This window comes from Kogia breviceps, chromosome 10, assembly GCF_026419965.1.
Source record: "Kogia breviceps isolate mKogBre1 chromosome 10, mKogBre1 haplotype 1, whole genome shotgun sequence".
NCBI classification, from domain to species: domain Eukaryota; kingdom Metazoa; phylum Chordata; class Mammalia; order Artiodactyla; family Physeteridae; genus Kogia; species Kogia breviceps.
Genome location: NC_081319.1, coordinates 48,043,000 through 48,068,154, shown reverse-complemented (window position 1 = coordinate 48,068,154; position 25,155 = coordinate 48,043,000). Strand labels below are relative to the sequence as shown.

The window sequence follows — 25,155 nt, the reverse complement described above, 5'->3', positions numbered from 1 at the left end:
GCACCTGAAACTATCATATCACAACATTGTTAATTGGCTATACTCCAATATAAAATTTAAAGTTAAAAAAAAAAAAAGAATTCAGAGCAGGAAGATGACACAATCAGAAAATAAAATAAAATAAATAAAAAATATATATGTAACTGAATCACTTTGCTGTACACCTGAAACATTGTAAGTCAACTATATTTCAATAAAAACAAACAAACAAACAAACCTTAGATGCTTACTCTGCAGTCCAGATAGCTATGGATCATCTAACCAAATATGATTAAGTTCAGAAAGGGACTCTTAACCTCAGTCAATTTCATGAGGGTTATTTCACATTCTCATTTCTCTGATTTCAGTCAGCAACCCATGGTGCCAGTGTTGTCACAAGAAATGAGCACAAAAGTAAGAGCTGCAGGGAGCACTACATGGGCTCTCTCCTTCCCTATGTTCCCACTTCATGTTCCCGGTCTCTAGACTGCTGGGAATGCACTTACCTGGGATGTCATCAACCTCAACTTTGCTAACAAACTTAAAGGAGCAGGAGAGTTCCCCAAGGAAATCACCACCATCATAAAGGGGAGCTGTGAATACCCTTGCTCCCATCACTTTTTAAAAAAATTTATCTATTTATTTTTGGCTGTGTTGGGTCTTCGTTCCGGTGTGTGGGCTTCTCATTGCGGTGGCTTCTCTTGTTGTGGAGCATGGGCTCTAGGAGTGTGGGCTTCAGTAGTTGTGGCACATGGGCTCAGTAGTTGTGGTTCGCAGGCTCCAGAGAGCAGTCTCAGTAGTTGTGGCACATGGGCTTAGCTGCTCTGCAGCATGTGGGATCTTTCCAGACCAGGGATCGAACCCGTGTCCTGCATTGGCAGGCGGATTCTTAACCACTGCGCCACCAGGGAAACCCTACCATCACTTCTTGAAGTGTATAGACAGGACAGAGTCCTTTAACACAGTCACATACATATGTCACTTTCCATTAAATAAACAGATGCTCTAATATCACAAACATCAATTCTCTTGCTTGAGTCCAGATTTACTGAACACTGTGATTGTGCAGAAAGCGCGATCAACATTTTGCTCCAATAACGTACCAATTTGAGTGCTAATATTTCCTGAATACTGAAAATGGGGGAGGAAAAGGAACATTTTAGATGGGAAAAGAGAGCATAATGAGGTGTTAATGTTATGATGGACCTAAAGGGTAAGTAAAACAACAAGCATATCAGGAAGAATTGCAATTGACAGCTAAAAGCATTAACGTTATTGAAAGGTTCAAACACCAAAAATTCACCATTTCTTCAATCTTCTAACACAGGCATCGCCTCGTTACCATTCACAAAGATCCATCTAATCAGCTCAAAATCAGCTTTAAAAAACCAAGACTCCTTAAAGGGTTAGGCGATGTAAGAGGCACGTATACAGGAACAGCAAAGGACCAAGAAATTAGTAAAATTGAACGGTCTATCAAAAGCAAAAATGACAGGCTCCCTTCCATGAGAAAAAGGAAGAAATTGAAGGAGTCTCCTGGAGAAGAAAAAAGGGACTGTGAGAATATAAAGACACTACTGAATTCTGTGCTTTAAAAGTCCCTTACCTAAGGAGAGTCCACAGCGGATCCTCCAGAAGAGAAAGACATGCTTGAAACAAGAATAAGTTCTTCCCTTCAGGAAAGTCAGTATTGTGGAAATACGCAGAAGGTAGTGAGAGCTGGGGCCGATCCTCAGGCGAAGACACTTAGAGAGGCAGCCCGGGTCCGGACTCGGGAAGAGGCCAGCGACGAAACGGCAGGACCGAGAACGGGAGGGAAAAACCAGCAGGTCGCTTAGGAGTCAAGCGCCTGGATGAGGGCTCGGTTCCGGTTCTCTGCTCAGCCCCAGAGCTTAGAATTGCGCCAGGCTCGTAGCGTGCGCCCAACACATAGACGGAAGGGAAGAGAGCTGATCGATTAGTGTATTATCTTGGAGAGACAGAGGGAGATTTCAAACATCCCCCGCCGCTCAGTCCGCTCCGGCCCTTCCCGCCCAGCAGGAAAGCTCGTATTTGGGGGCGGAGACGGGGTCACGAAGCCTGGGCTTCTCACTTACTTTTGCAGCCGGACGCCATGGTGCCCTCACCCCTCGATCCCGAGACCGACGGACAGACTGCCCTCACTTCCAGTCCAGCCGCGCGCAGAGATTCCGCCCACTCAATATGGCCGCGAATTTAAATTTGGCGCTCAGGTCGGACGTTGACGCCAGCACGGAGGCTGCCATGTTGACAGGCCTTGCGTCAGGGGCGGTGCCGACGTGACGTCACGAGTACGCGCCGTCGCCTCTGTACAGTCTCCAAGCGGCTGGGGGGAATCCGGTTTTTCCGTAGCGCGGCTATGAGCAAGCGGAACCAGGTGTCGTACGTGCGGCCAGCCGAGCCGGCGTTCCTGGCCCGCTTCAAGGAACGGATCGGCTACGAGGAAGGGCCCACGGTAGAAACCAAGGTGAGCCCGGGCCAGTCCCGTTACCGCAGAAATGCGGCCCGCTCCGCCAGTTCCAGCTTCTGGCTTGACTTGGAGGCCAGATACTGATGGGTCCCTCCTCGCACCCGCCCCCTAGTCCGAGTGTCCTCGGACCCCAGGCTGGTCATCTTCAAACAACTACTGCCTCTTTCGCCCAGGAAGCTATTTGTCGTTTTCACAGTGCTGCTGTGTTCTTGAAAATGACTTCACGCAGGTAAAGCGCCTCGTCCTTGGTAGACGGTTAAGAAAGATCATTTTCCTCTCTTCGTTTTCACTTGCTTATCCCATAACCTGTAGTTAGCAGTGTGGGTGGTAGCATCGTCCCATTTTTCAGCTAAAGAAACTGAGGCCACTCGATCAAATGCCCTGATATTCTAAGCCTTGAGTCTGGAACATCCTTACGGAATGCCCTAGATCTACTTCTGTGCTTGTTGTCACCAAAAAAAAAAAAAAAAAATCAAAAACGGAAAGCAAAAACCTTGAATATCTTGGATCTCAATAGAAGAAGAGGAGCTTCAGGAAGGAGCCACACCTGGATAGTTTAGAAACGGGGATCGGTGGGAAGCAACTTCTAAGCCCCGCCAGGCTCCTACCCGAACTGATTCACATCAGAATCTGCCCTACCTTTTTTAATAGAAAGAGACTATTATGTTTAGGGCATGTGTGGAGAAATAGAGAATTTATTTAGCACGTTGTGTCTAGCACTTGCACAAAGACCCACCTCTCAAGTCACTTAGTAGGACACAAGATTGACTTAAGTGCAGTTAATCCAGTGAGTATGTGCTAAAGCCAGGCACTGGGCCAGGCTCTGAAAGGACAAAGAGATGGATCTCCAAAATGCCCTGTTCTTTAACACCTTCCTGCCTGCCTCATCGCAGCCTTCACAGGTCACCACCTCAGTGAAGCCCATTGAACCTCCCCCAGACAGTATCTCCTCCTCTGTTCTTCTCTTCACTCTATCCGCATCTTATCTGCAATACTGATCATTCTGCATGGCAACTACTTGCTCTCTTGGGTATCTCCGCCACTAAATCGAGCACTCTTAAGTATCTTAATCCCACTATATTTTCCTAGTACAGTGCCTGTGGCACCAAGTAATAGGTGACAAGTTATATTGGTTAGATGACTGGTTATCGTCAGGCAAGGCTTCATGGAGGAAGGGACATTTAGATTGAATCTTGAGCATGGGTAAGTCAGCAGGTAGAGATGGAAGGAACAGCATGGGTAAAGGTGTAGAGATAGTCACGGACTGTGTTTAGAAGTGATTGAGGGACTGATGGAGGTGAGGCCATATGAACTATTCAGTAGGCAACAAGGAGTATGTTTGGATAGAGATAACATGATCAGGGAGTGACTGGTCCCCAGGACCAAAAACAGTGACGATGGCAAAGAGGATGAGGTTTGAGAAAAGGGATATGGTTTCAGCAATGAGAATATGGACCTAATTTTATAGTTTGCTTCAGGTCCTAGTGATGATCATGTGTGTGCCTAGTTAACACCCTGAAGATTGCAGCTTAGAATGCTATCTTAGGAGAACTCAGGGAGTGGGGCGGGGAAGCTTTCCAATTAATATCAGTCATTCGGGCTAACACATTTGATCAACAGACTTTTCCGCAGACAGATGTCCCAGGTTCCTGTGTTTGCGAAACCAACTTCACTCTTAATCATTTTGGCAGTATAATCATTCTAGGAATCTGTTAACAAAAAGTTTCATGGGAAATCACTATATAATTATAGTTTATAGTTTAAGATTACAGCCGTGGTTATTGACTGAGGCCAGATCCTGCAGGGTTTTGTTGCCCTGCTTGGAAGACAAGGAAGGCTCTGTGAGAGGTGGACTAACAAGCTTTTTGAATAATGTGTGGTGGGTGTGCACGCCTTTCAACCTAGCATTTCCATTCGAGGAATTTATCTATGTACAAGTTTGCAAAAGTGAACAAAAACATGTGCAAAAATTTTATTATAGTAGAAAAAAACTATAAACAACCAAAATTTTTACTTACAAAGAATTGGTCAAATAAACCATGAGATAACCATATGTATAATTAAATACTGGGCAGTGATTTTTAAAAATAGATGATGCCATATGTATCTCAAGGCATTGTGCAAAGATTTTTTTGAGTAAAAAAGTTGGATGAGTGGGGCTTATATGATGTTTGACATTTTTTAAAAATCTCAGCCAACTAGCCAAATACTACCATTTGTTGCACCTGTAGAGTCAGTGCATGGTTTCTGTTGTTATTTTCTGTACTTTTTTATGTTTGGGAAATTTCATAATTTAAAAAGAAAGAGGGCTTCCCTGGTGACTCAGTGGTTCAGAGTCCGCCTGCCAATGCAGGGGACACGGGTTCATGCCCCGGTCCGGGAAGATCCCACATGCCGTGGCGCGGCTAGGCCCGTGAGCCATGGCCGCTGAGCCTGCCCGTCCAGAGCCTGTGCTCCGCAACAGGAGAGGCCACAACAGTGAGAGGCCCACGTACCGCAAAAAAATAAAAATAAAAAAATAGGGCTTGCCTGGTGGTGCAGTGGTTGGGGGTCCGCCTGCCAATGCGGGGGTCGCAGGTTCGTGCCCCGGTCCGGGGGGATCCCACGTGCCGCGGAGCGGCTGGGCCCATGGGCCGTGGCTGCTGGGCCTGCACGTCCAGAGCCTGTGCTCCGCGACGGGAGGGGCCACGGCAGTGAGAGGCCCGCGTACCGCAAAAATAAATAAAAATAAGAAAGCAAATCATATAGTAGTATGTTCCGTGTCTTGTTTGTATACAAAATGTTTTCTATACCTCCATATTTTTGTACACTTAGAATAACAGGATACCCACCAAACAAGCTCCTGAAAGGGGGTAAAGAGCAGAAGTAAGTGAAGGAGGACCTTTTACTTGCCGTTTTCTGTACTTTGGTGGTGGTTATTTTTTGTCACACTTTGAGATGTAAACGAAAAGGGTTGATGAAGAGCAGAGAGAACTGCTGTAGTCAGCACTACCCTGAGTAGACTGAATGCTGGCAGAACATGAAGCAGAGGGCCCCTGACATCAGGAACTGCAAGCTGGGGTCCTGCTGAAATGGAAAACAGTTCCCTTGGACAGGCACCCCAGGATAACTGGCAGGTGGACCTCTTCCCTACTCTGGTGAGGTTAGATTCTCAAGAGTTACTTGAAAATTCATTGCCAAACACATTTAGTCAATAAAGTTACCCTTCTCACTCTTCTCACTCTGTAATTACTCTAGTAATTACAGTTTCTCACAGAGACAGTGGTTGTATTTAGTTCAAGGTCAGCAACTGAAATGTTATGTTTGTGTTTTTTCCTAGAGAATCCAGCTTCAGCTTCCAGGTGAAGATGGTGATCACAGTGACAAAGAAGATGAACAGCCCCAAGTGGTGGTTTTAAAAAAGGGAGACCTATCAGTTGAAGAAGTCATGAAAATTAAAACAGAAATAAAGGCTGCCAGAGCAGGTATGTCTGAAAGCTGGTTTTTCTACCAACTTAACGAGTTAGGTATGAAATCATTTTATACAGTGGTATGGTATGTTTGAAGGAGACAGTCCTAGGTTCAAACTTTAGCTTTAACACTTACCAGATGTGTTACCTTGAACAAGTTATTTCACCTCTCAGCCTCAGTTACCTCATCAGTAAAATGGGGACAAGTTGTGCCCACTTTATTGGGCTGTTATAAGGATTAAGTGCAAATTTAAGTAAAAACATCCTGTTTTTTAAAAAAAATACCTGGTTAGGTTTACAAACTAGTCAACAGAGGTGTATTTAATTAATGCCTGAAGTGTGGTATGCTATATAGTATTTTTTTCATTATTTGTAGTATTTATTACATTGCTTTAGTAGGAAATGCTGGAGTTCCAAACAACTGTTTTTCAAAATACTTAAAAAATATAGCCTGGGGCTTCCCTGGTGGCACAGTGGTTGAGAATCCGCCTGCCGATGCAGGGGACACGGGTTCGCGCCCCGGTCCGGAAAGATCCCACATACCGCGGAGCGGCTGGGCCCGTGAGCCTTGGCCGCTCAACCTGCGCGTCTGAAGCCTGTGCTCCACAACAGGAGAGGCCACAACAGTGAGAGGCCCGCGTACAGAAAAAAAAAAAAAAAAAAAAAAAAAAAATATATATATATATATATATATATATATATAGTCTGATTGTAATGAATTGGGGACTGGCAATATTACACAATACTTTGTTCGGTACCTGAGTTTTTATTAAGTGACTGCATGTCTTGTGGCTGTATAGCTAGAGGCAGTGGAGAAGACCAAACTGAATTGACTCAAGGACATCCATAAATACCGTATGAGATTTTCTTGCTGTTTTGACTCTCCGATAAAGTCAAAATAACGAGAGAAAGAAAGTTGTTTAACTCTGTTTTTTGCTGCAGATGAAGAACCAGCTTCATCTGATGGAAGAATTATGTATCGAAAACCAGTCAAGCGTTCCTCAGATGAAAAATATTCCGGTTTAACAGCAAGCTCAAAAAAGAAGAAGACAAATGAAGAAGATGAAATAAATAAGCAGGATTCAGTTAAAAAAAACTCACGAAAGCAAATCAAAAATAGTAGCCTCCTTTCTTTTGACAATGAAGATGAAAATGAATAAGTGTAAATAAATATTTTGGACTTAGTCTTCTTTAAGAACATATGGAGTATTTTTTAAATAACATCTTCTTTTCCTGTTACAACACAGGTTCAGGGACTTCCCTGGTTATCCAGTGGTTAAGACCTCATGCTTCCACTGCAGGGGGCACAGGTTCGATCCCTGGTTGGGGAACTAAGATTCCATATGCTGCATGGTGTGGCCAAAAAATACAAATAAAACATTAAAAGAAAAAAGATAATACATGTTCACTGGAGAAAATTTAGAAAATACAGAAAACATTCAGTAAGATAAAACATATCTATCCATCAATACCCTTTTGACCTGAACTGCTAACTCTCTAGACATTAACTACCACTAACATTTTGTTATTTCCTGTGTGTGGGATGTGTGTGTATGTAAATTATATTTTTCTAAACAAAATTGTGATTGTATTCTGTATGTTCTCAGTACTGCTTCTCACTTGACGTTGTATCATGAGCATTTTTCTAGGTCAGTAAAATTCAAAATCCTGACATTAATAGCTACAGAGGATTTTGTAATTAAACAGATCCTGTGTTTTATCTTCCTCTTCAGCAGAACCTCACTTTGGATGAGGGAGATGATCATGTGCCTGGTTACCAGTACTTGCCCAGCTTCTGCTAAGGGTAGCCATGTGACGGCTCTGGTAAGTTAAGAGATACAAGTGGATCTTGAACAAGTAAGGATCTAATACAGGTGACCATGATACACGTTACGATCTATTGAATCACATGGTGACTATTATTGTTTACACGGTTAAAAAAAAATACAAGTGGAAGTCTGCTTACTAGGTTTTTTGATACAAAAGGACAGATTTGGCAAGCATGAACCTTTGTCCTCTCTCCATCCTGCCTGGAGCACAAACATGAAACCAAGAAGTACCAGAGCCATTTTGGGGCATGAAGAAGACAGCCACTTGTTCTGGGTGGTACAGTGGAAAGACTCGAGGAGCTTGGATTGTGATGGCATGCCTGGAGGAGCTGCTGTACTAGCCTTGGACTTCCTGATACATGAGGATAAACACCCTCTTAGTTAAGCCTCTGTCAGGTTTCTGTTACATGCAGCCTAATGATACAGTGGTAGAATGTGTGTGCACAGAAACCTCCAAGTGTATTTCTAATGATTTCCTTAGAATGAGTTGCTGGAAGCAGAATTACTAGATCAAAGTATTTGAGTATTTCTAAAGCTTTTCGTGCTTTCTATCACATTGCTTTCTAGGTGGTTTTTACCATTTTATTCATACCATCTACAATAGCCCACCTTACCTCATCCATGATATATTCAATTTGATGCTTTGAAAATGGTGTTTAATAGTTATATTTAACTGGCATTTTCTTTGATTGACCAGGGAAGCTAAACTGTTTTTCATGTTACCTAATAATTTTCCTCATTACTGCAAGTCAACCAAAACTGGAGACTTGTCAAGATCCCATTCTTCACCAGCCAGAAATTAGGAATTTCAGATTCCATGTTATGAATTTGGTGCCACATCTATCTTTCAGCCATTTTAAGACCTAGTGTAAAGAATCCTCAGAAGTGATTCATGTGAGTGGGCTAGTGAGTCCTGAAATAGGCTCTCTAAATTAGACAAACTAGTCCCGAAGCCATTCCTAGTACTATCTTTAATGTATACTCACTTGTAACAAGCCAGGGTTTTTTCTAATTTGTATCATTGCTATATCTATTCTTGTACCAACACCCCACTGCTTTAATTACTGTAAATTTTAGTATGTCTTAGCATTTACAGGTGGGAGTCTTGAGGGCAGGGACTTTGTCTTACCTCTGTATCCTCAGTACCCAGAATAGAACCTAACATATTAAGAGCAAAATAAATATAGTTAGAATAAATGAGTGTTTAATTTTTTTTTTTTAACAGGCCAGTGGTTCTCAAAATGTGGATCGTGGACAAGCAGCATCAGCACCCCTCAAAACCTAAAGAGGCAAATTTGCAGGCCTTGCCTGAGAATCAGAAATTTCGGGTGTAGGGCCCAGCATTCTCTGTAACAAGTCTGCCAGAGGGTTCTGATGCTCATTCGAATTTGAGAAATACTGACAAAACCTACTATAAGGGAGATAAAACAAAATTTAAACAAGTAACATGAAAGACTGTTTAAAAGATCTTAAATCTTGAAACTTATCATACTGATGAACTCTTTACTGTAGCTGATATTTCTAACAATGTAAGTGTAAGTGTTACCAGCCAGGAAGCATATCTCATGACGAAAGCCCAAGACCAAGGTAGGCTGGCAGGTGACATCTGCTAAGCAGCCTTAAGAAAATTGCTTCACCTTTGTAAACTGCTTTCTAAGAACAGTGGGTCCTGTTAATTGCAGAGAAAGGTGAATGACTTTGGGGCCAGAGAAGAGAGGCTAGTCCTTTTCCCTCACAAACTATCCCCTTGCTTCTCAGAAATGGACCATATGAGCAGGGCTAGACAAATAGGCCAGTAATGTGATCCCAGGGCTGAGGCAGGAATAGTAAAAGGACAAGCCTGGAACATCTTGTGCCCAAAAGTAAGGTGGTCCTCTAAGAATAATGGGGGCATGTCAAAAGGACACACGTGAAGGAGAAGGGACAGGTCTTCCTTGCAGTAGAATCCCAATTAATAAATGTAGGAGGAATGATGGAAATAGAAAAAAAATCACCATTTGGGGGACTTCCCTGGTGGTGCAGTGGTTAAGAGGCCGCCTGCCAATTCAGGGGACACGGGTTCAAGCCCTGGTCCAGGAGATCCCACATGTCACGGAGCAACTAAGCCAGTGTGCCACAACTACTGAGCCTGTGCTCTAGAGCCTATGAGCCACAACTACTGAAGCCCACACGCCTAGAGCCCATGCTCCGCAACAAAAGAAGCCACTGCAATACGAAGCCCGTGCGCAGGAACATAGACCCAATGCAGGCTAAAATAAAACAAAATTTTTTAAAAAAGAAAAAATCACCATTTGGAAATCCTGGATAATCTGGGGAGGCTCTAAAAGCCATCACACATTTCCTTGTAAGAGAAAGGCAGACAGAGATTAGACACAGACGGGACAATGTGAAGAGAGGCAGAGAATGCTCACAGCCACGAGAAGCTGGAAGAAACAAAAGATTCTCCCCAAAAGTCTTCAGAGGGAGTGCAGACCTGCCAACACCCTGACTTCAGCCTAATGAAACTGATTTCAAACTTCTGGCTTCTAGAACTCTGAGAGCATACATTTCTGTTCTTTTAAGCCACCAAGTTTGTGATAGTTTGTTACAGAGGTCATAGTAAACAAATACCTAAGTGGTGTTGGAAAGATTCATCAAAAGATGTCAAAATTAGTGGCCAGAAATACGCTGAAAAAAATCACTATTTGCATAGTCTCAAAGTATATCTCCAGCAGAGATTACAAAAGGAAAACAAGTCATTTACAGTGGAAAACCAGGCAGATATCACCTTATCTAAATGATCAAAGTAACATTGCCAGTAATAAGTCATACTGACATCATGACCTCCTTACATGATGCACTGAGAAGGGCACGTCACTTTCCAAAGGCCGAGAAGATCCCCTAGGGCCTTCCTGATGCCCTTTTCAAGGATAGGGCTCAAGTGCAGTACTAAAGAGGCCCAAATCCTACAAGCTGACAATGGCACAGGAATGTCAATACAGGCTCCAGGGCTTCTCTGTCAGTGTCAGTGCAAAGATGCCCATTTATACTTTCTTCTGAAGAAGTCCTTTATTCTGAGATTATAGGTTTCTTATCTCTGGTTTTTATTTTATGAAATAATGGTTATAACAAATAGCAGGTTAATCTAATGTGCTTACTCGTCAAAATAAAAGGTCATCAAATCTATATCAGCGTCCAAAAATATTTTGAAGTTTATTGCCTAGGAAAGCCAAACATCAAGGCCAGCACTGACAGAATATTCTACAATATGATTCACTTTGTTATACAGCAGAAAGTAACACAACAATGTAAAGCAATTATACGCCAATAAGGATGTTTTAAAAAAAAAAGGACATTCCAGGGCTTCCCTGGTGGCGCAGTGGTTGAGGGTCCGCCTGCCGATGCAGGGGACACGGGTTCGTGCTTGGGTCCGGGAGGATCCCACATGCTGCGGAGCGGCTGGGTCCGTGAGCCATGGCCGCCGAGCCAGCGCGTCCGGAGCCTGTGCTCCGAAACGGGAGTGGCCACGACAGTGAGAGGCCCGCGTACCGAGGGAAAAAAAAAAAAAAAAAAAAAAAGAATATTCCACAATAATGGAAATGTTTTACAGCTTTGCTGCCCCTAGCCACATGTGGTCATTGAGCACTGGAAATGTGGCTAGAGTGAGTGAGAAACTGAACTTTTCCTTCTGTTAATTTTAACTAGCTTAAATAGCCACATGTAGGAAATTCCCTGGTTAGGTCCAGTGGTTAGGACTCAGCGCTTTCACTGCCGAGGGCCCTGGTTCAATCCCTGGTCAGGGAACTAAGATCCCACAAGCCACACAGTGCAGCCAAAAGAAAAAAAGAACAAAATAGCCACATGTAATTAGTGGCCACTCCATTAGACAGTGCAGTTTTAGGTATTATTGGAGTAAACGGGATTTCTTCTTTCACTCATTAGGAGTCCTGCAACTCCTGAGAAAGTCTCTGCCACTTTGTAAGGGTCAAAGGTATTTTAACATTTGTCACAAAACAGTGCAAAATGCAATCATATCTGACTGCATGGCTCAAGATAACCAGGGCAATGCAGTCAAATCAGGAAGCAAGACACATGTCTTCTGAGTTTTCAAGCTCCCACTTCTGTGGCCCTTTCCCCGGTCTCTCCAGAGGTTCTTGCTTTCTGAGCCTCACACTGCTATGGAAACAGTTTTGACTGACATCTACTCCCACCAACTTACTGCTTCTCCCAAGTTATGCATGAAGTCTTTCAGACAGGAGAAAGGCTAGACAGAAGGCGTCTGTCCAGGCCTGAGGTTAGGAATACTCCATTGCCCCACAATCATTCTAGGCTAATGGCAGCCCCAAGTTTAACGTGATTTAGGCATATGTGGTCACAGAAGCTGGGACAGAAGGGACCATTGAGTTATCATCATTGATTTGAACGTTTCCTTAGAGACTGGCAACAGCTAGCACAGTCCTGTTCCCAGGAGCTGCTGGGGGAGAGCTGACCAAGTTCCTCAGCTGCAGGATGGGACCCCAAACTTTGTATTCGTGTAGCTGTTCCCCCCAAATCTCCCAAGTCTAGCCGTAACTTCTCTTGCTCCTCATCCCATCACAGCCTCCATTCTCTCCAAAGTCTGGATCCTATGAATCTGCAGTGTGGGGTCCTAGAACACAAACCGTCTGTCCTGCCTTGACACTCGCAGTCCTTCCCAGCCTTCTCCCTACACCAATCCAGCTGTGCACAACTACACTTTTCCCCTCCTACCCTGGGCCCCTGAGGAGATGGAAGCACAGAGTCACTTTTCCCATTGCCCTTGCCTCTCCCTGAGCCAACAAGTCAAGCTGGGTCTCTGGTGCAACTGTGGCAGTATTGTCTACCTCCCAGAGAAGGTTCTCTGTAAACTTGTGGGCAATGGAAGCTGGACACCCAATTAAAGATGGGGAAACATCCTCAACAGATACCTCACCAAAGAAATATACAAATGTCAAATATGCATAGAAAAGATGCCCCACCTCATATGTCATCAGGGAAACACAAATAAAAACAAGAATAAGCTACCACTACACACGTATTAAAATGGCTAAAATCCAGAGCACTGACAACAGCAAGTGTTAACAACAATGTGGAGCAACAGGAACTCTCATTCATTGCTGGTAGGAGTGCAAAATGGTCACCACTTTGGAAGACAGTTTGGCACTTTCTTAAAAAACTAAACGTGATCCAGCAATTGCGCCCCTTGGTATGTACCCAAAGAACCTGTAAACTTAGGTCCACACAAAAACCTGAACACAGATGTTTATTGCAGCTATATCCATAATTGCCAAAGTCTGGAAACAACCAAGATATCCTTCAGTAGGTGAATGGATAAACTGCGGTACAACGAGACAATGGAATGTTATATAGTTCTAAAAAGAAATGAGCTATCAGGCTTCTCTGGTGGCAAGGTGGTTAAGAATCCGCCTGCCAATGCAGAGTACACGGGTTCAAGCCCTGGTTGGGGAAGATCCCACATGCCGCGGAGCAGCTGAGCCCGTGTGCCACAACTACTGAGCCTGTGCTCTAGAGCCCGCGAGCCACAACTACCGAGCCTGCGAGCCACAACTACTGAAGCCTGTGCACCTGGAGCCCATGCTCTGCGAAGAAAGAAGCCACTGCAATGAAAGTCTGCATGCAGCAACGAAAACCCAACGCAGCCATAAATTAATTAATTGAAAATTTTTTTTTAAATGAGCTATCAAGCCATGAAAAGACATGGAGACAATTAAATGCATATTACTAAGTGAAAAAAAAACAATTCAAAAAGGTTGCATAGGGGCTTTCCTGGTGGCACAGTGGATAAGAATCTGCCTGCCAATGCAGGGGACACGGGTTTAATCCCTGGTCTGGGAAGACCCCACATGCCGCGGAGCAACTAAGCCCATGCGCCACAGATACTGAGCCTGTACTCTAGAGCCCGTAAGCCACAACTACTGAAGCCCACGCGCATAGAGCCCATGCTCCACAACAAGAGAAGCCACTGCAATGAGAAGCCCACGCACCGCAACGAAGAGTAGCCCCCACTCGCTGCAACTAGAGAAAGCCTGCGTGCAGCAACAAAGACACAACACAGCCAAAAAATAAAGAAATAAAATAAAAAATTTTTAAAAAGGCTGCATACTGTACAATTCCAACTACATGACATTCTGGAAAAGGCAAAACTATGGAGACAATAAAAAGATAAGTAGTTGTCAGGGGTTGGGAAGAGGTGAGGATGAATAGGTGGAGCAGAGGATTTTTAGGGCAGTGAAACTATTCTGCATGATACTATAATGGTGGATACATGTCATTATACATTTATCCAAACCCATAAGATGCATGACTCTTAAGAGAACCCTAATGTGTTGGAGAAAAGGGAACCCTCCTACACTATTGGTGGGAATGTAAATTAGTGCAGCCATGATGGAGAGCAGTATGGCGGTTTCTCAAATAACTAAAAATAGAGTTGCCATGTGATCCAGCAATCCCATTCCAGAGAAGACTATAATTTAAAAAGATACATGCACCCCTGTGTTCATAGAAAAACTGTTTATAATAGCCAAGACATGGAAACAACCTAAATGTCCAATTACAGATGAATGAATAAAGAAGATGTGGTATTTAACACAGATGTAGAGAACAAACATATGGACACCAAGTGGGGAAAGTGGCAGGAATAGGTGGTATTTGTGGGATGAATTGGGAGATTGGGATTGACATATATAGGCTAATATGTATAAAACACTAATAAGAACCTGCTGTATAAAAAATAAATAAATAGGGCTTCCCTGGTGGCGCAGTGGTTGAGAATCCGCCTGCCGATACAGGAGACACGGGTTCGTGCCCTGGTCCGGGAAGATCCCACATGCCGCGGAGCGGCTGGGCCTGTGAACCATGGCTGCTGAGCCTGCGCGTCCGCAGCCTGTGCTCCGCAATGGGAGAGGCCACAACAGTGAGAGGCCCACATACCGAAAAATAAATAAATAAATAAATAAATAAATAAATAAATAAATAAATAAATAAAATATTTTTAAAAGATGTGGTATTTACACACAGTGGAATATTACTCAGCCATTAAAAAAGAAATAACGCCAGTTGCAGTTACATGGATGGACCTAGAGATTATCACAGTAAGTGAAGTAAGTTAGAAAGAGAAAGACAAATACCATATGCTATCACTTACACGTGATATCTAAAATATGACACAAATGAACTTATCTATGAAACAGAAACACTCATAGACATAGACAACAGACTTGTGGTTGCCAGGGGGGTGTGCAGGAGAGGGATGGATTGGGAGTCTGGGACTAGCAGATGAAAACTATTATATATAGAATGCATAAACGACAAGGTCCTACTGTATAGCACAGGGAACTATATTCAATATCCTGTGATAAGCCATAATGGAAAAGAATATATATATATATATACATACATATATATATATATATATATATATACATACATATCTGAATTACCTTGCTGTACACCAGAAACTAACACAACATTGTAAATCAACTATACTTCAATTAAAAAAAAAAAGAGTTAACCCTAACTTGAACTATGAATTTTCAGTTCATAGTGTGTAGGTTCATGGACTGTAACAAATGCATCACCCTGGTGCAGGACATTGATAATGGGGAGGTTGTACATATGTGGGAACTCCATGTACTTTTCATTCAATCTTGCTGTGAAATTAAAACTCTTTGTTTTTAAAAAAATTTTTTTTTTAAATTTTTGCCTGCAGTTGGATCTCTGTTGCTGTGTGCGGGGTTTCTCTAGTTGTGGCGAGCAGGGGCTACTCTTCATGTGGTGCATGGGCTTCTCATTGCGGTGACTTTTCTTGTTGCGCAGCACGGGCTCTAGGTGCACGGGCTTCAGTAATCGTGGTGCGTGGGCTCAGTAGTTGTGGTTCACGGGCTCTAGTGTGCAGGCTCAGTAGTTGTGGCACACGGGCTTAGTTGCTCTGCAGCATGTGGGATCTTCCCAGACCAGGGCTCGAACCCACATCGCCTGCATTGGCAGGTGGATTCGTAACCACTGCACCACCAGGGAAGTCCCCTAAAACTATTCTTAAAAAGTCTATTTTAGAAAAAGGAGGGAAACATGCTTCCTTGTTTATAATCATCTATATCTGGAAGGAAAACAAGAAACTGATAATATTTTTTATCTGGGGTGGCTGGCAAGAAGGCTTTTCACTGTTTAACTTTTGTGCTTTTATAATTTTAAACCATAAGCTTCTACTGTCTAGTCAAAAAATAATGAAATTTTAAAAATAAAATTAAAGATCATACCTTCTGAAAATCCTAAGGCAATAATTTTAAATGATGAAAAAGCTTTATATACAAACATGTTTCACTGCTGAGTTAATAATTTTTCTAGCTAACATGAGCACATACCATGTGTCAAGCATTGCACTAAGTGGACTAGCTGATTTATAAGAAAAAATGGCATTAATTTAAACAACAAACAGAAGGGAAACAAGTCAGTAAATTATGAGCAGGTCAATAAAGTGTTAGGCAACCATTAAAATGAGGTTTATAGAAAGTCTGTAATAGTATGACTAAATCCTTATGTTAAATCAAATAGCAAGATGTAACATAATAATCATAGTTACTTTTTTTTTTTTTTTTGCCCACACAGCTTGTGGGATCCTAGTTCCCTGAACAGGAATTGAACCCGGGCCCACTGCAGTGGAAGCAAGGAGACCCAAACACTGGACCTCTAGGGAATTCCCCAGAGTTACTTTTTTTTTTTTAATGGAAGAAAGAAAAGCTAAGCAGAGAAGAAAGGCTAGAATAAATATACTAAAGTAAGTACTTTAGAATATGTACTTGGTGAAAGTAGGTAATTTTAATTTTTTCCACTCTTATTTTATAAATGTATTTCAGTGAGCACACATTAAGTTGAAAAAAATACCTCCCCCCCGTTTTTCACAATTTTGGCATCTCACACAATGGAAAGGTTCAGTGATGGAAAATTACCTGTGAGTCTGGTACTATAAAAACCAGGATCTAGACTGAGATTCAACTCTGACATTAGCTGTTTGACTTTGGGGAGTCAAGTTCCTCTTTCTTTATCCCTGACTCTGGAAATGCGGAAAATATCTCCTTTTCTTACAAGGGTACCTATTAGAGTTAGATGTGCTTGTTTACCTTAAGTAGCTTATTAGCATTGCATGAAGCACCATTAAAAGTATCCTTTGAGGGCTTCCCTGGTGGCACAGTGGTTAAAAATCTGCCTGCCAATGCAGTGGACACAGGTTCAAGCCCTGGTCCGGGAAGATCTCACATGCCGCGGAGCAACTAACTAAGCCAGTTCACCACAACTAATGAACCTGCGCTCTAGAGCCCACGAGCCACAACTACTGACCGTGCGTGCTGCAACTACTGAAGCCTGAGAGCCTAGAGCCCGTGCTCCACAATAAGAGAAGCCACCGCAATGAGAAGTCCACACACTGCAATGAAGAGCAGCCCCCGCTCTCCGCAACTAGAGAAAGCTCGCGTGAAGCAACAAAGACCCAATGGAACCAAAAATTTAAAAAGAAAAAAAAAATAGAATCCACCTGCCAATGCAGGGGACACGGGTTCGAGCCCTGGTCTGGGAAGATCCCACATGCTGCAGAGCAACTAAGCCCGTGCACCACAACTACTGAGCCTGCGCTCTAGAGCCCGTGAGCCACAACTACTGAGCCCATGTGACACAACTACTGAAGCCCACGAGCCTAGAGCCCGTGCTCTGCAACAAAAGAAGCCACAGCGATGAGAAGCCCACGCACTGCCACAAAGACCCAACACAGCCAAAAATAAATAAAATTTTTAACAGTATCCTTTGATTTCTTTCCTTCTTTTGAGCTCTAAGAAGCCATTCTTTGTTGTAAGTGAGGCACCGCCACCCACTTATCTCCAAGACGCTATTCTCATGTTGGCCCCACCTGCCGGCGCCTAAGAACTCAACGTCTCCTACACTCCTCTTCCCTTAAGAGGCTCCCCTTCAGTGTTGTGCTCCTAGATTTCAAAACAAGTAAAGCCACGTCCTCATCAACAGGCTTATATTCTCTATCTTATGCCCCCTCTCTATTCTCCTGTGTCTTCTCCTCATCCCACTCCACCTCAAAACACACACAAAAGTCCTGAACACGAGTTTTTACTCAGTTAGTGTTAGTGAGGCTTCTCTTTTCATGGAAACGAGAAGTCCAGAGCTTGAAGTGAAATTAGATCCAACAATGGAAGGTATCAAAATCTACATAAAACTCCAGAGTATCCAAAATGTCCACTCAAATCCCAATCATTTCTTTTTTCTCTGATTAAATCTGAATTTTTTCAAGGAGAAACTGGTCTTAAATGTGTTCTCCTATTTAAATCTATATGTTATAGTTTAAATAGCCTTCTGTAGATTAGGTATGAAATCACAGCCCAATTAAAAGAATATTCTTTTTTTTTTTTTTTCGGTATGCGGGCCTCTCACTGTTGCGGCCTCTCCCGTTGCGGAGCACAGGCTCCAGACGCACAGGATCAGCGGCCATGGCTCACGGGCCCAGCCGCTCCGCGGCATGTGGGATCTTCCCGGAACGGGGCACGAACCCGCGTCCCCTGCATCGGCAGGCAGACTCTCAACCACTGCGCCACCAGGGAAGCCCCTAAAAGAATATTCTTAAGAAAAAATATATTATGAGAAACAAAAAGTTGGCCTTTGTTTTCAATAACCAGATTTATAAACTTTTGCAACATCTATCACTCAAAACCAATTACTGGCAGTTAGTTATTATATACCACTCATTTTATTCTCAAGACAACCCTAGTAAGTATCCTCATTATTCTTTGGGAAGGATGGGAAAAACTGAGGCTCAGAGTGGTAAGGTCAGACACCCATTAAGTGGCAGAGAAGCCATCAAACTTAAGACTATCTAGTTCTGAGTCTATTTTTTAATTTTTAGGACACACTGCCTTGTGCTCAACATATAAAACATTCATCCCAGGTGAAGATTTGAGTCCTAATCTCCTAATAATTTAGAAAAAAAAAGAAGTGTTTTCATACTGATACAAGTCTTTCCACCCTAGTTACATCCCGAGTTTTATTCCCCAGCATGAAGCCTCTGATGTCGAGCAAGCGCTGAGCTGTGCCTGAAGGATTTCCCACAGTTAGCACATTCATAAGCTTTCTCTCCAGTGTGAATTCTGTAATGTTCACTAAGGTGTGCTTGCTTGCGGAAGGTTTTTTCACACTCACTACACTTAAAAAGTTTCTCTCCAGTGTGAGTTCTCTCATGTTCAACAAGGGAAGAGTTCTGAGTGAAGGCTTTACCACATTTGGTACATGTGTAGGGCTTCTCTCCTGAGTGGATTCTCTGATGCTGCCTGAGGCACGCACTCTGATTAAAGGCTTTCCCACAGTCATTACACTTATAAGGTCTATCTCCAGAATGACTTCTCTGATGACGAGTAAGGCATATGCTCTGACTGAAGGCTTTGCCACACTCGCTGCATTTATAGGGCTTCTCTCCAGTATGAATTCTCAGGTGTTTAACAAGGGATGGACTCTGACAAAAGGCTTTGCCACAATCATTGCATTTATAGGGTTTCTCCCCAGTATGAATTCTCAGATGCTGTACAAGGACTGCTTTTGTTTGAAAGGCTTTCTCACATTCATTACATTTATAAGGTTTCTCTCCCGTATGACTCCTCAGATGCTGAGTAAGATTTGACTGTTTACGGAAACAAGTTCCACATTCAGTACATACATATGGTTTCTCTCCCGTGTGAATCTTCTGATGCTGGGTAAGAGATGATCTCTGAGTAAAAAATTTTCCACATTCACTACACTTGGAAGGTTTCTTTTGTCTTTTAAGTCTCTGATGTTTCACTTGCAGTGAAATCTGGCTGGAACGCATGCTTTTTGTAACACGATGAAGGGGCATCTAATAGGTTCCAGTTTAAAAGAAACTGTCTCTCAGATTCAGAATACTTACAAGGTACTTTCTCAAAGATGATTATCCTTAGAGTAACACTGTTCTCCTGTGAATGGTCTGTGTGCATATGGTGTCCTCCCAGTCATTCCTGCAGGATTTCCCCTTCTAGTCCTTATTCAGCATGTATCTTCAACTTCTCCTAATGTGAACTCCTGATGACCAGGCTCTCTGACCCTCCATGTCTTTCCAAGTCATTTAACACTGTGCCATCAGGCTTGGTTTTCTTGCCTGAAAAAAAAATTCACAAAGGAAAATGTCCTCCATGCAGAAGAGAGGACCTGCATTGTGAAGTCCTGATTTTTATCCTCTTCTCAATAATAGAGAAAGAAGATCACAATGACCTGGGGAAAAGATTAGAATAGGTGATTGGGAGAAAGAGATTAAGTAGTGACAGGTTTTGGTAAATCTATAAACTTCCCTATTGTGACTGATTCTGAAACGCTCAAATACTAAAAACTGACCCAGGTAATTTAGAATCATCCAGAGTGATAAATAGTAGGAGAATGTGAAAGGGATAAGTATATTAATCTTGGGTAAGTTAAGTGTTGGGGAAAATTACCACTCACCTACAGTTTCTAGTCCTCAAAAATGGGTGAAAAGTAATTATATTTCCTTAGGTTGCCTATAATCAGTACCTTGGCAGACCATTGATAATTGAAGAGTTCCTCTTTTAAGATTTCAAAGGTGATCCAGGCTGTAACTTTTGCTAGGTCCATCTCACCTATCCTTCCCTATTCATTCACCTTGATAGGTATCTCTTTGGACCTCTCTCTCTCTTCAAAACATTCAGCCCCTAGGTACAACTGGGAAGGATCTAGGTTTGAAAACTGGAGTTCTGCTTAACGAAAGAAAATAAGATATCACTGTTTTGTTTACATAAAAATAAGACAGAGGTGGTCCTTAGGGAAGAAGCCCCCATTGGACAGTAACTTCTAGCATCATGTTCCAGGATCTGGCCCTCACCCTTGAAGCCAAAAAATGCTTCAAAATCTGATGTGTACTAATCAAATTCACAAGGAAAATGATGTAGAAAACAGAAAGTCACTTCACTAGTTTACAATGAAAATTTTATATGCTTAATGTCCAGCTGGTTACTATATTCTCTCCAGTATAGAAAAACTGTATGGGAATCAAACCGTTGTCATCAGGACACTCCTTAGGAAGCACAGAACTGGAGAAAGAGTAGACTACTTAGACAATCTTAACGGCATCAAACTTTGAACCTGATACCCTCAATAAAGGTGCACAGAATCAGAGAATGGATATTCAGGAACCACACATCAGAGCAACCTCTTCTCTGGATGGTCTGGAGACACAAACACATTCTTATTCCCTGAGGACTCCTTCTATTTTAGTTTTCTAATTATATAAGTTACACATGGATATATCGTCACCTTAAAATATTTAGATAATACGAAAGTATACAGGATAAGATAGTACTTTTTATAACTATCACTACCCCACTCTACCCAAACGAAACCACCCCCTTCCCAGAGATAATCTGGAGTATATTCTTTCAGTTTTTTCTCCATATTTTTAACACATATATAGCATTTGATTCTTTTTACATAAATAAAATCATTGTATAGATGCTGCTACGCAATTTGATTTTTTTCACCAAGGAATGTGTCTTTGAGATCATTTCATGTTGGTACATACAGATCTACTGGGGCTGAGAGTCAACTGGTACACAATGGGGTATCTGCACAAATGGTTTACAGTTGGAATCTCCAAAATATACAAACAGCTCATGCAGTTCTATGTCAAAAGAAACAAACAACCCAATCAAAAAACAGGCAGAAGATCTAAGTAGACATTTCTCCAAAGAAGGAACACAGATGGCCAAAAAGAACATGAAAAGATGCTCAACACCACTAATTATCAGAGAAATGCAAATCAAAACTACAATGAGGGGCTTCCCTGGTGGCACAGTGGTTGAGAATCTGCCTGCCAATGCAGGGGACACGGAGTCAAACCCTGGTCCGGGAAGATCCCACATGCTGCAACTAAGTAGTGCACCACAACTACTGAGCCTGCACTCTAGAGCCCACGAGCCACAACTACTGAGCCCGCAAGCCACAACTACTGAAGCCCACATGCCTAGATCTGGTGCTCTGCAACAAGAGAAGTCACTGCAACTAGAAGCCCGTGCACAGCAACAAAGACCCAACGCAGCCAAAAATAAAATATATATATATATATTTTTTTTAAAAAAAAAATTACTGCACACTCTGATCTATCCTATAACCAATTACTCCATAGCTTTCTTTCACAATAAGCCACTCTAAATCTGATTTGAGTAAGATGGTCCCATTTCTGGGTGGTTCTGTGTTTTCAGTCTGCAGGGTCTAGATATAGTGGTTACTGCTGGGTCCCACCTTAGGTCTGCCTACTGAGCAGCCCCATCCTGGGCTCTCTAGTTAGATTTCACTTACCCAGAGACAAGCTGTTAGGAATACAAGTGACTATGGTTTGTCTCCTGGGGACTCTTCTCATGAGGAAGAGCAGGAATTTGAAGCACAGAGGGAGGAGAAAGAGCACCCATAAATTGTCAGCCTACTTCCTTCATACTCTGGATTCAAGGGAATCCAGGAATAGCCCATCCCTAACCAAATGACTATTTTAAGTCTGAATCAATGTCCTTGTTCTCGTAGGCATGTATCACCAATGACAGAAAGTCAGTGAGATGTGACAATGCACAAAGAAAGAGGGCAGGTGCTCTTACGGACCAAACATCCTGGGGTAAAAATTCCTCCACCAGAGATAAGACTGGAGCCTAAAGGCACCTCCCCCCCAAAAAAAAACCTAATGGAGAAGTCACTGACTTTAGAAATCAAAGACTATGGGGCTACAATAGAAGGCAGTGAGACAAGCAGTGGACTGTCAAGAGGTCTGGGTTCTAGTCTCTGCTCTGCCCCTAAGTTGCTTAATGACCCGAAGCAAGTCACTCAATTTCAACTGTGACTTTTTAAAAAATCTGTGAAATGAAAAACTAGATGATATCTAAAGCTGCCTCTAGTACCAACATTTTGTGATTCTTTGACTCTAAAAACAGATGGAAAGGAGCAAGAACCTCAAATCAAGCCCTTCCAGTCCCTCTTTGATTGAAGCTGGTTATTCATTTCTGTGAAAAGTACTAACTGAGCAGCTACTATATATCCAGCAGTGAGATGCCCTCTTGTTAAGAATAGGCTGAGTCAATAGCAGGGCAACACCCCAGCACTTAATCTCCCACAGTCAGAGCCCTGTGAATTTCAGGCAAATAAGACTGCCTCGGTGTGAAGCAAAATCTCCAACAAAAAACAGGGGGTGTCTGTTGGAAGATGTTAAGAACCCCTCCTAAAAGGAAAGGTTTTAAGAACCCCTCTGAATAGAAAGGAAAGACCACCATATCAAAAGGCAGTGACCCGGTTTCCAGTCTAATCCATCCCAATCCACTAGCACCTCTTGACACCGAACAACTAATTATCTTCAAACTTCTAATTAGATTAAGTTACTCTTCTAAACAATTTTAATATTCAAGTCAAGTATGAACCACCACATTTCTTCCTTGAGGAAAAGTTTTCTTCACGCTTCCAAGGCACTTCCTCAACATTGTGGAAAAATTTCACACGTCTCTACTCTAGCTCCTTCCATTCTGTGTTTAATACTCTGCTTACATCCCGTTTTCCTCTACCAAACTTGAAAACAAATATAGCATGGGCTCTGGGCTAGTGGTCTCTGGGTTTGAATCCCTGTTCCACCATTTATTAACTAAGTGATATTGGGTAAGTTACTCTATCTTTCTGTACTCCATTTCTAACAAATGTTAAATGGAGCTAACAACTACTTCATAGGGTGATGATGCATAAATGAGTTAATACATAGAACGTTTTTAGAAGAATACTGACTGATAAGCAGTCAATAAATAGTACCTGCTGTTAAATTATTATTGATGTCTTCGTACAGCACCTATTCTGTATAAACTTAATGGAAGAAAAGAGATAACTTGCACATATACTTATTCAACCCGTACAACTCTGTGAAGTGGCAAAGCGAGGAACAGTATTCGCTTCTGGAACAGAGAAAACGGAACTTAGGGGTTCGCTGGCTCAAGTACATGCAAATGCAACCCCGGCCTCCCGACTCCCAGACCAGGGCTCTGGAACAGCTTTCGCCCCTCCCTCTTCAGGGGAGCCGGCCCCGGTCCCCGGGCCTCCGCTCCAAAGGGCCCTGCTCGGCCGGAAGGATGAGGCGCTGCGGCCGGCTGGGTTCCTTCTGGAACCAGCCGCAGCCGGGTACGGCCGACTCCGCTCACCACGCTGTCCCCGCGGCGCCGCCGGCCACACCTCTCCACCCTCTGTCGTCTGCGCGCTCCTGGGCCGCCCGCACAGCTCTTCCTGGGCGCTCTGGGCCGCCATGACGTCACCAGTCCGCGCCACGCCAGCAACCGCTGCTGCCTCCTCCCTAGGAGGGCAGGGGCTTCCTCCCCGGCTCAGAAACAGTGGCAAGTCCATCAGTATACCTCTTCCCAGGATAAGGGGGCTGACCGCAAGTGAGACTGGGGGACGCCACAGGGAGCTCTTACTACAGGTTAATTCACCCAGCAACTCGACCACACTGATCTTCCTAAAAACTCTTTTCCAGGTCACGGTCCTTTGGAGGTCTTCTAAAGGTTTTCCCAAAGCTTATAGAACACTCTTATACACATTCTCACCTGCCGGATAATTGGCTTCCTCAGAGGAACCGCAAACACCCTTCTGGATCTTTGTTCAACAATCAGCCAAAAGACAAGAGCTCAGATTCTCAGTGTGTGATCTTGGGCGTTACTTTACCCCTCTGTGCGCATTCCTTAATGATACCAAATTTCATAGGGTTGTGAGGATTAAATGAGGCTAATTCGTGTAAATTACCAAGAATTTCTAGTACTTGAAAAATGCTCAATAAATGTTCGTCCTATCATGTTCCCCAAATCCCAGCTCCAGTCCCCCATTGACTGGCTTCCAGGACATTTCAAGCCTTCCAGGTAGCACCCCTGCCCCCACTTTTGGGAAACTTTAGATCCTGCTGATCCTCATTAAGGAATATTTGCGCAAAAGGGCTCATCCTGACAAATGTATCCCAGGGATGAAGGCATGGGCATTATGGCACCTGACCTACTTCCAGGCATTCCCACTGATCTGCAAGCTCAGGAAAATAGGGCTGTCTGCTTACCATCATATCCCTAGTGTGAGTAGGCTCTCAGTAAACAATTAATAAATGAATGAGATGCAGCAAAGAAGTTACCTGAAATTTCCAGATGGATTGTTTTCCCCACATGGAATCCATTTAGGATGCTGAAAACAGGAGTGGAGATGCCAGACTGAAACCATCACTAACCATCTTCAGCTAAATGGGGACCCTTTGTAGAACTGTTAGCTGACATGCCAGAAACAATGTTGGGCTTGCCTTTCTTTTTACCAATGTCACAGTCTCAGCACTTCT

The 25,155-nt window shown here is 43.0% G+C and overlaps 3 protein-coding genes across 3 annotated transcripts in view; 1 reads left to right on the top strand and 2 right to left on the bottom strand.

The window, feature by feature from the left end:
• The window catches only part of KIF15 (kinesin family member 15), a 79,701-nt gene extending 77,529 nt beyond the window's left edge, over positions 1–2,172 (bottom strand). Inside the window, exon 1 of the mRNA XM_059077260.2 lies at positions 2,076–2,172. Within this exon, the coding sequence (XP_058933243.1) occupies positions 2,076–2,094 (19 nt within the window). The 5' untranslated portion in view covers positions 2,095–2,172. The remainder of the gene's footprint in view (positions 1–2,075) is intronic.
• A 110-nt stretch (positions 2,173–2,282) lies between these two features.
• On the top strand, positions 2,283–10,910 carry KIAA1143 (KIAA1143 ortholog). The gene is made up of 3 exons (XM_059077431.2): positions 2,283–2,464; positions 5,787–5,931; positions 6,859–10,910. Exons 1-3 carry the CDS (start codon positions 2,357–2,359, stop codon positions 7,074–7,076), a joined length of 471 nt encoding a protein of 156 aa, XP_058933414.1. The 5' UTR covers positions 2,283–2,356; the 3' UTR covers positions 7,077–10,910.
• Positions 10,911–18,780: 7,870 nt separating this feature from the next.
• Positions 18,781–25,155, bottom strand: part of ZNF35 (zinc finger protein 35) — a 40,483-nt gene continuing 34,108 nt past the window's right edge. Inside the window, 2 exon segments of the mRNA XM_059077369.2 lie at positions 18,781–19,557; positions 21,034–21,038. Of these exon segments, the coding sequence (XP_058933352.2) occupies positions 18,781–19,557; positions 21,034–21,038 (782 nt within the window).

What these genes read in the sequence shown, in the direction of transcription:
- KIAA1143 (XM_059077431.2), top strand. Translation starts at nt 2,357, where the DNA reads ATGAGCAAGCGGAACCAGGTGTCGTACGTGCGGCCAGCCGAGCCGGCG. An exon ending in GGCCCACGGTAGAAACCAAG is followed by an intron (nt 2,465 to 5,786) that starts GTGAGCCCGGGC and finishes GTTTTTTCCTAG; the next exon opens with AGAATCCAGCTTCAGCTTCC. An exon ending in AATAAAGGCTGCCAGAGCAG is followed by an intron (nt 5,932 to 6,858) that starts GTATGTCTGAAA and finishes TTTTTGCTGCAG; the next exon opens with ATGAAGAACCAGCTTCATCT.